This window comes from Psittacula echo, assembly GCF_963264785.1.
Source record: "Psittacula echo genome assembly, chromosome: 21".
NCBI lineage: Eukaryota > Metazoa > Chordata > Aves > Psittaciformes > Psittacidae > Psittacula > Psittacula echo.
In genome coordinates, this window is record NC_137757.1 from 4,724,664 (window position 1) to 4,734,637 (window position 9,974).

General features: G+C 60.6%; 1 protein-coding gene across 1 annotated transcript; it reads left to right on the top strand.

The window, feature by feature from the left end:
• Positions 1–6,244: 6,244 nt before the first annotated feature.
• TMEM200B (transmembrane protein 200B) lies at positions 6,245–7,489 on the top strand (the record flags this gene model as incomplete). The annotated part of the gene is made up of 1 exon (XM_080632468.1): positions 6,245–7,489. The coding sequence occupies one exon, from the start codon at positions 6,245–6,247 to the stop codon at positions 7,487–7,489; it is 1,245 nt and encodes a 414-aa protein (XP_080488594.1).
• Between the last annotated feature and the right edge of the window lie 2,485 nt (positions 7,490–9,974).

Consider the following 9,974-nt stretch of genomic DNA (forward strand, 5'->3'; position numbering starts at 1 on the left):
GATGGAGATGAAGTGATGGGGATGAAGTGATGGGGATGTGGGGACACGGGGATGGGGACACAGGGATGTGGATGTGGGGATTCGGGGATGTGAGGATTCAGGGATGGGGATGAAGCGATGGGGATGTGAGGACGGTTGGGGCTCACGGAGAGGTCTTCCTGTGTCTCTTTGGCAAGCTCAGAGCAGAGGACCCAGCCCCGCGCTCCGAGCCGGCTCCTTCCGCAGCCTCTGCTCCTCTTTGTGCTGCCCGGAGCAGCCTCCTCCGGGACGCGTTCGAGCGCGCTCCGCGGGGTCTGCGCCTCCCGCCCGGGCTGCCCCAACTTTCCCACGGCCGCGACCCGGCTGCGGCCCCGCCGGGGGGGTCCCGGTCCGTGACCCCCCCCCCCCTCCAGCTCCCCGCAAGCGCCGCGCTCCGCCCCCCGCGGGATCGCGGCCGGGGCCGGTCGGGGCGGGGACCCGGGGCCGGGCGGAACCCGCCGCCCCCCCCCCCCCCGCCCAGACGGCGACGGCGGCGGCGAACGGGGAGGGCGGGAGGAGCCGCGCGTGTCCCCCCCCCGCTGCCTCCCGCCGCTCCATGGCCCCGGCCGCGGCGGAGGAGCCCAGCGCCCGCTGCCCCCCGGGGACCGGCCCCGGCCCCGGCCGGAGGCGCTCGGCTCGGAGGCCCCCGGTGAGTGCGGGGCGGGGGGGGGCGGGCGGCGGAGCGGGTGAGGGAGGGTCCAGGCGGACACACGGGCACGGCGGTGTCCGGACAGACTCGCATCGGCCCCGGGGGCAATGAGCCCGCGGAGGGAGCCCACGGGGCACCGGGAATGTGCGGATCCGGGACACCCGTGGACATGGGGCACCCACGGGCACAGCGCACTCATGGGAACGGGGCACCCGCGGGCACTGGGAACGCACAGATCCGGGGTACAGATGGGCACGGGGAACCCATGGATATGGAGCACACACGGGCACTGGGAACCCACGGACCCAGTGCACCCATGGGCACCCAGCACACACAGACACGGACATGCTCCTACCGCCACCAAGCCCCCGCGGGGACACGCATGAAGCCGCACTGCCATGCACACGCAGTGACACGCGTGCTCATGGATGGGTGCACACACGCGTGTGCCAACCCGCATGTGGGCACACGCACCCTTGCATGGCCAGAACAAGGAGCTGGGGCAGCAACCGGCTTTTGGCGGTTCCCCGAGTCCTAGAATCATGGGATCATGGAATGGTTTGGGTTGGAAGGACCCTAAAGCTCACCTTGTTCCAGGTAGAAGGTTGGGATGAGGAGGGGGCCGTGCTGCTGATCCCCACCGAGTTTGATGTGGACACTCAGGAGAGGAGAAGTGGGTGGAAATCATCCCGGCAGCTCCTGGAGTTTGGGATGGGGACGGCCTTTTGGTCCAAGGGGCTCAGCTTGGCTGGGGGGAGCGCCCACGGCTCCCATCTCGCACCCGGGTGGGTTTTGATTGCTGTAGGTGGGGATAAACAGGAGATGATGGAGGTTTAAAATGCTGGAGGCAAAAGTAATCCCAGATGGGAACTCCATTGTGTGCATGGATGGAGCGGGATGCGGGTCCCTGGGGCGGGATGAGATGGGTTTATGTGTGCTTGTACCCACCGGATAGCTTGGGCCAGGCCTGGGAGCGGGGAGGACTTGGCAGCAACCCCCTCCTCCCGCTGCTCTGGCAGGGATCTCTCAAAGGAGCAGCAGGGAAGGTGCCAAATTCAGGCAGTTTGGTCCTAATTCCCTGGAAATCCCAACCTAGGGATGTTCCTTCCTTTCCTTTTGACCGTGAGGGTTTGCAAGGTGCTCGGCTGCAGCCTCCATCCCTGGGTGCCCTGCACCGCTTCCCAGAGGCAGGAATTCTCCCAGGAAATCCCTCCTGAGCTTCCCACTCCCGCCCCTCCTCCTCCGAGCCGTTAGAAATCCTCTCTCCATTTAAATTTAGATGCCTGCAATATCTTGACTTTGGATTTATTAATGATTTCCATGTGGTTCCTATCAGGACGCGTTGAGCAATGCAGATGGCCTGGTTTCGGCATCAGCTGGGGGGGAGAAACACAAGATCTGTGGCATTTCCATTGTCTCCTTAAACAATGGGCCCCTCAGAAGCAGCTGGGATGATGATCCCTTGCTCCAGGGCTGTGACTCTGTAGGATCCATCCAAGCTGCCTGATCTCCTCGCCCTGGGTGACCAGCACTGGGGATGAGTCTGATGAGCGGAGCCAACCTCGTGTCATGAGTCACCGCCTGGATGTTCCCATGTGCCGGAGGGCGGGGAGGAGCTTGGCACATGGCCCTGTTCTGGGAGCAGCGAGGACGCTGGGGAAGTCAAGGTGAACGGAGCTGGGGGCTCTGCTCGCTCCCGCCTGTTGCTGCATCCCCATCGGGACCATCTCGCCCCACCAAGCACAGGGTGGAAACCAAAGGGACAGACCCCTCCGTGTCCCCACATCACCTCAGTGCTGTCTTTCCCTGTATCCCACTGCCCTGGATCCATTCCAGGAGACAGCGGTGGCCCCTTGGTTCCAGTCTGGGATGCATGACCTGAAGATGGGAATCCAAGATGCTTTTCCACAGCTTGGCCCTTTGTGGAGGTGGTGCCTCCATCACCAAGTGCTTAGTAGGGGTGATGGTGTGTTAACACCTTCCCCATCCCGACCTTCCCTTGGGAAAACCGAGGTCTGGAATGAAACAAGGGATGTTCAGAGTGAGGAGCCATCACCTTTGGGTCACAGAAGATGCACCACAAGCCCAGTTAAAACGTCCTGTGAGACCCCCCTAGCTCTGCACCAGAAGGTGATTCCTGCTGGGAATGGGGCTAATCCATCCTGCACCGTGATAACGTGGTACTGGGTTTATGTGGAAGCTCCTAAGAGGGACCTCAGTTGCTTATGATTGATAATGGGTGTCCCCAGCCAAGATCTGTCACCGCACTGGGAACACGCTCGTGCTGGGTCACAGCAGGGAGGTTTCACCCCTGCACACTGGGAGCTGCTGGTGGAAGCTGGGATGGTGACGGGGTTTCCTCCTGCTGGAAGAGCCCCGGAAAGATTCCCGGCAGCTTTTATCTCCTTTCTTCTCTCTGGACACCTCCTGTGTGTAGCCAAGGGGGAAACATCAAAATCCGTTCATTCCCAACTCGGGAGAATGGCTTCAAAGCCGCAATATTGTAGGAAGAGAAGAGGAAAAGGGAGGTGCTTCCATTTGTCAGGCACTGCTGGGGGTGCAGCCTGAGCCGCTCCTCGTGCCAGCATCCCAGGGGATGGTGTGCAGGAGACCCACAGCATGGGATCCTGGAGCAGGGCAGGATGGAAACACTCCCCGGGGAGATGCTGGGCTTTAAATCCCTGCCAGGATGATGGAGTCTGTCCCATGCCAAAGCCTTTTCCAGGTGTGAGCCCCTCATCCCTCAGCCGGAGGCAGATTTTGAGGCCAAATCTGCTTTTTGGTGACCTGTGGCAGGCTCACACCGGTTGTGGCAGGGGCTGGGACCCTTCCCAGGCTCTGCTTTACCCCATCCTGGCTCCGCTGCTGTTGGATGCATTGGGATTTAGTGTCAAGTTTGAGGAGCATTTCCCTGCGAAGGCGGCAGGAAGGGATTGGGCGGGAGGATGGAGCCAGGAAGATGCCTTCGTGATGGGGGGGATTAGGGAAATGTTTGGGTTTATTTTAATGCCAGGCTTATTGCAGGGATTGGGAGCTTAACTCCGGACCTGGCAGCGGAGCAGCCCTCGGCTCGCTCTCTACCGGCATTCCCATCCCTAGACCGGCATTCCCATTGGGAACAGAAACCTTGAAACCGGAGGTGTCGGGAACCAGAGGTTGGAAGGGGGTGGCCCCTGAGTCACCTCCTGTCCCCACCAGGGTTGTTGTCCCCTTGCCCCCGCAGCACCCATGGGCCCCAGTGCTGTGTCCAGCACCGCTGCTCCAGTGCTCAATTAATCCCTTGGCGCGAGTGCCGGCGGCGGCGAGCCGCAGAACTGGGTGGAAACGTTGGGATTTGGCTCGTTTTGTTTTCCATTTTTTTTCCTCCAAAGAGCTTACATAACCTTGGGGATTCTATTAATAAAAATAATGGGTTTGAACTCTGGGAACAACCAGCCCCGCGCTGAGCAATCCCGAGCTTCAGCTCCACGGCGCAGCAGGAGATGAGGGGAGAGGTGCTGGGGGCAGGAAGAGCGATAGGGGAATGGGGAGCGGGAAAAGGAGATTCCCAGCCTGGAGGCAGGTTGATGGCATCTTCCTGCCCTGCATCCCCACCCCTGTGTCCAGGGAAAAGAAGAGGAGGGAGGCAATGGGGTTATTCAGACCCCGTGGATGTGGGACCCTCTTGTCCTGCTGCACCCGCTCCCGCAGTTTAATCCTGGGTTGTATCCAGTATAAAAGCATGGGAGCAGCATCCCAAATAGCACCCAGACCCAGTGCAAGGCCCTGGCTGGACCTGGATCTAAGAGGGCAATGAGGGAAAGTGGAGACGTGACCTAAATCAGGGCATTCAGAGGCAAAGACCCCACGGTCTTTGGGTTGTGTTTTTGCTCCTGGTTGTTTCCCTTTTAACACCAAACCATTCAACCCCTCATTTTCCTATGGAGGGTGCCCTTTGCCTTGGGTTCATTGCGTTTTCCCCTTGGCCAGGCAGGATCCTGGTTCCCAGGGAGCTTTCCCAGCCCCCTCAGCAGTTGGGTTGGGTTGTTTGGGACTTTATTTCCCTTCTTCCTTTCAATCTCCCTTCCTCAAATTGTCACAGCTTGAGCGCCTTGTGCCAGGAACACGCTGTCATCCTGGAGCTCATATCTTTAATGCCTTCCCTCTGGTGCTAATAACACCTTAAGATGATTAAGGCTGAGGATAAAAAACCTTTGTGTCTTGTTTTCCTGCCATCGCTGATGCTGGTTGCTGGCTCCTGGAGCTTCATTCCTCCCGGGGAGTGAAATGAGAGCAGTCTTCCCCCTCCAACCGTGGTGTTTCTGCTTGGGTTTAGTTTCTGGCTCTTCATTGCTGAGCATTGATGCCACCGGGCTCTGTGCTCTCCTGATGCTCTGCTGCTGCAAGCCCCCTCCTGCAGCATCCCTTGGCCGGGGGCCACCCTGCAGCATCCCCAGTGCCCATTTGGGAGCATTCCCGCTGCACAGCCACGTTGCTGGCCATTGCTGGGCACACAGCAGCGAGCAGCCAGGCGGCAGGGACACGGATTCCTGTCAACACGAGGTTATCCGTTCGCTGTTAAAGACGTTTTCGGGCTGGGACGTGCCCAGAGCCTGTTTTAGCCTCCCTGTACCATGGGGCACCGCTTACCCTGGGCACCACGGAGCCAGCCCAGCTGATGCTTCCCTGCGGGGTGGTCACCGGCTGGCGCTGGCAGCAGCTTCAGCAGCACCTTGCTCATCCAGGACACAAGGTACTGGATAAAGAGCTGTGCTGAGCACCCTGGGATGAGCCCTGCTGTGGATGGGGCAGGGCTCTGTGCATGAAGCAGGTGGAGGAAGGCGCCTCTTCCTGTCAGCGCGGATGCTGCCTGGGGCTGGGTCTCACCGGCGGCTTGAGGTGGTGGCACCTTGGGGTTGGTGTTCAGGGGGTGCTTGGGTAGCGAGGGGAGCAAACGAGAGCTGCAGCGCTCACAGGGCCCCGCGTGATGCGGCTCTGACAGACCCCGAGCTTGGGTTTTCACACCCAGCCCTGCCTCAGCTTCTGCAGCCAGTGCGAAACTTAACTTTCCTTTCCTTTCCTTTCCTTTCCTTTCCTTTCCTTTCCTTTCCTTTCCTTTCCTTTCCTTTCCTTTCCTTTCCTTTCCTTTCCTTTCCTTTCCTTTCCTTTCCTTTCCTTTCCTTTCCTTTCCTTTCCTTTCCTTTCCTTTCCTTTCCTTTCCTTTCCTTTCCTTTCCTTTCCTTTCCTTTCTTTTCCCTTTCCCTTTCCCTTTCCCTTTCCCTTTCCCTTTCCTTTCTTTTCCCTTTCCCTTTCCCTTTCCCTTTCCCTTTCCCTTTCCCTTTCCCTTTCCTTTCTTTTCCCTTTCCCTTTCCCTTTCCCTTTCCCTTTCCCTTTCCCTTTCCCTTTCCCTTTCCCTTCTTTCCCTTTCCCCTTCCCCACACGGATGTGCAGCACCTTTTTATGTCCCTGTGACCCCCATGCTCCCGGCATCCCCATGCTCCCTGTGTCCACATCCTCCCCATTCTCCCATCATCCCCAGTGATGCCTCTTCCCCTCTTTCTCCTCCCCACAGCAGGAGGAGCGGCCGGGCCGGACACGATGACCGCTGAGAGCGCCGAGAGCAACGGGCCCATGCGGGAGCAGGAGCCGGGGGGCAAGAAGTCCCCGGTGCCGCCGGTGCCCCCCGCTCCGCCACGGCGCCGAGGACATCGTCTGCGGCGGCGCAAATCCCCGACAGAGGCGCCAGTGAAGGGGCAGCTCCGCATGCGCTCGCCATCGGGAGCCTTCGTCATGGTGGGCATCTCGGTGGTCCTGGTGGGCATGACCATCGCCGTGGTGGGCTACTGGCCCCACCGCGGAGCTGGGGCCGCCGGTGCCGCCAACATCACGGGGGACATGAGGAGGGAGGTGGCGGCCGCGCGCCACGTGCCCCACAGCGAGAAGCTCAAGTTGATCGGCCCCGTCATCATGGGCATCGGGCTCTTCATCTTCATCTGCGCCAACACCATGCTGTACGAGAACAGGGACATGGAGACCCGCAGGCTCATGCAGAAGGGGCTCTACTGCATGGTGACGGCTCTGCCCGAGGGGACCGGCCCCGAGGACGGGCACTGCCAGCGCGGGGACACCCAGCCCGTCCCCAAGGCCAACGCTGAGTGCGTGGAGGGCTGCTACCGCGTGGACCTCTCGGGCCAGCCCTGCCCCGGCACCGGCACCAAGTGGTCCAACTGCTACGGCTCCAACAGGCTCCAGACCACAGCCGAGTTCCTGCAGCGCCCGGCGGCATCTCCTGCTGCCTCCCTGCTCAGCCTCCGTTCCGGTGCTTCCGCCGAGGCCAACCTCGGCTTCTCCCAGCACACCGGGGCCGAGTCCATCCTCTCCTCGGCTGTGGGCGCCTTGGCGCTGCCCGTCATCAAGCTCAACAACTGCCTCTTGGAAGCAGCAGCGCGAGGGGGCCCTGCAGAGCCCCGCCATGAAGCCCCGCAGCTCTCCCAGCCTGGCAGCAGCAGCAGCATCGCGCCCCATGGCCATGACCCTGGTGGTGGCCACATCATCATCAACGTGGACGGAGGCGCGGAGCCGGTGGTGATGGAGCTCGGCCCCGATGCGCAGCTCCACACCCCGGGGCACTCCAAGTCCCTGGACCTCGGCCAGCCCGGGGTGCTGCTGGTGGCCCCCATCAAGGACCGTAAGAACCGGAGCTGGCCGCGGCTGGACCACGTCAGCCTGGTGGGTTACAGCAAGCTGGAGAGCACCGGCGACTCCTCGGACCGGCTGCTGGAGCACAGCGAGCCCCGGCCCAGCTCCTGGGCCGTGGGCATGGAGCAGGGAACACGGGTCTGACACCCCCAGCCCCTCACCCTGGTCCCCAGCACCCACCACAGACCCCAGACCCCACGTCCGAGGGGGTTCAGAGGTGCTGATGTGGAGCAGTGCCAAGAGGGAGGGCTTGACCTGCTGCTGCTGCGGGAGGACTCGCCTGGGGTGCGATGTCCCCTCCCGGCTGCCTCTCGTTGTCTTCCCAGTGGATGCCCTTGGCCTTACAAAGCCCTTTTCCTGGTGGCTTTTCCAGAGGAGCCCTGGCTTTGAGACCCAGCACAAACTGCAGGATGGGGACGTTGGGTGGGTGAAGCCCCACCAGCCCCTGCAGCACTTTATTGCACCGGAGTGGGGGGGATGCTCTGGGGCAGGGGTGTCCCCTTGCCTGGCCTCAACCCACTGGAAGGTTTGCTTGACCAGAGCATGTAAACCCAGTGGGGCTATTAAATATTACCTTGATGCCATGTGGTTCCACCTCGTGTTGCTGGAGGGATGCTCAGGGTCCCAAAGGGTGTCCAAGACCTGCTGCCCCCCCAGGCTCAGGGTGGGGGTGTTCTATAAATGATGGGTATGTGCAGGATAAGGTGAGCAGCTCGAGGTGAGAGTAGGGATGCAGAAGGAGCCCAGGGGAGGTGCAGGCAGCAGGGGTTCCCAAATCCCATCTACAGGACAGGGGTTGTTTGTGCTGGTTGGGGGGTGAAGGATGTGGGTTGTGGAGCAAGGGATGGGATGGGCAGGGAGGCAAGGGGGAGTGTTTGGTGCTGGTTTGGCCAAGCGCTGTTGGGTGCTGTGGTGCTGTTTGGTGTCCTCTGGATGCAGAACAGGAGCTGTGTGGAATGAGGCTGGAGATGCAGCCTTGGCACTGGGCTGGTGTGATCCCCACAGGGGGTAGCACAGAAACAAACCCCTCCATCAGGGAAGTTACAGCAGGAAAACCATAGGAAGTTATGTTGGAAAAGGAAGTTACAGCAGTAGGAAAACATGGATAGAATGGAAAACGGGGGAGCAGGTCTGCTCCATCGGGTGAGGCTGCGCTGCGAGGTGCAGCTCGGATCCCATCCCAGCCTGGAGCAGGGCAGCGCCGCTGCCTCTTCTCTTCCAAACAAGCAGTTTTGCCTCTGTCGTTTCTTTCCTGATGCTTTCCCAGGGTCTTTGCCATGTTTTTCCCTGGGGAAGGTGTTCGCTGGTCACTGCTGTGCTGCTCAGCCCGGCTGATTCTCACCAGCGAGTGACTGCGGTGTCCCCATGGAAACTTCTCCAGGAGGGTTGTGGGGATGGGGACAGGGGCGAGGAGGTGACAGGTCCCACCAGCCGTGGCATGGCCACAAAGCAGCAGTGATGGGGCCTGGTTCCAATAGACAGGGATATCCAGGAATAACTGGAGGAATGTCCAGGAATAACCTTTGTGTTCTTAAGGCTGGAGCGTCCCAGCTGTGCCACCGGCTCAACCAAGCACTGGACCAAACCTCAGCCCAATGCCGGGGTCAGACCTGGTCCTTCTTGCCCAAAAAAGCCTTTTGTTTAGCACCAAATCCATCTCCATCTCTTAGGTGGAGGCCCAAGAGCTGGGGCTGGTTGGGCACAGCCATGGTGGGAGCATCCCCAGAGCCTGGTACCGCCTGGGCAGACAGCGGCATCTTTCCAAATCAGCTTTTTCCCTCTTTGCCTGTTCCTTTTCTCTCATCTCTACCAAAAAGAAGAGAAGGGTTTGGGGTTTTTTTGCAGCAGCTTTGCCTTGTTGAAGCATCCAACACCCAGAAACCACCCCTGACCCTGCCCTCCTCATTGATCAGACCAGAGCCTGCCCTGGTGCCAGAAGAAGCCTTGGAGAGGGGCTTTGGACAAGGGCCTGTAGGGACAGGCCAAGGGGAATGGCTTGAACCTGCCAGAGGGGAGACTGAGATGAGCTCTTAGGCAGAAGCTCTTCCCTGTGAGGGTGCTGAGGCGCTGGCACAGGGTGCCCAGAGAAGCTGTGGCTGCCCCATCCCTGGCAGTGTTCAAGGCCAGGTTGGACACAGGGGCTTGGAGCAAGCTGCTCCAGTGGAAGGGGTCCCATTGGGCCGGGAAGCAGCGCTGGAGCCAAGGCCGTGCTTTGGGAATCAGCCTCATCCCCGTGGATTCGCTGGGAGCGACACCAGCCCCGAGCCTTTTATTTGGCTGCACAATCTCAGAGGTCTCCAGGCACGATTAAAGGCAAGGAGCAGCCTCAAGGTCAGTGACCGGGAGGGGAGGAAGTGACCGGGGACGTGCCAGGGGTTGTTTCCATCTGAAAACAGCTTCCCTTTGGGCTCCAGCAGCCGGAGCCGAGGCCGGGCGCTGCCAATGGGAGCAAGGAACCGGAGCCCCATGAGGAGCCGCACCAGGAGCTGCACAGGGCTGAGGGCTTCTGGTGTCATTTGGCCCCTTCATTGTCTGGATGGGGCTCAAACGGCTGCAACCAATGATGGGGATGAGAGAGGAACCTGCCTGGGGCATCTCCTGCCTGGATCACATCTCCTGCCTGCACCGT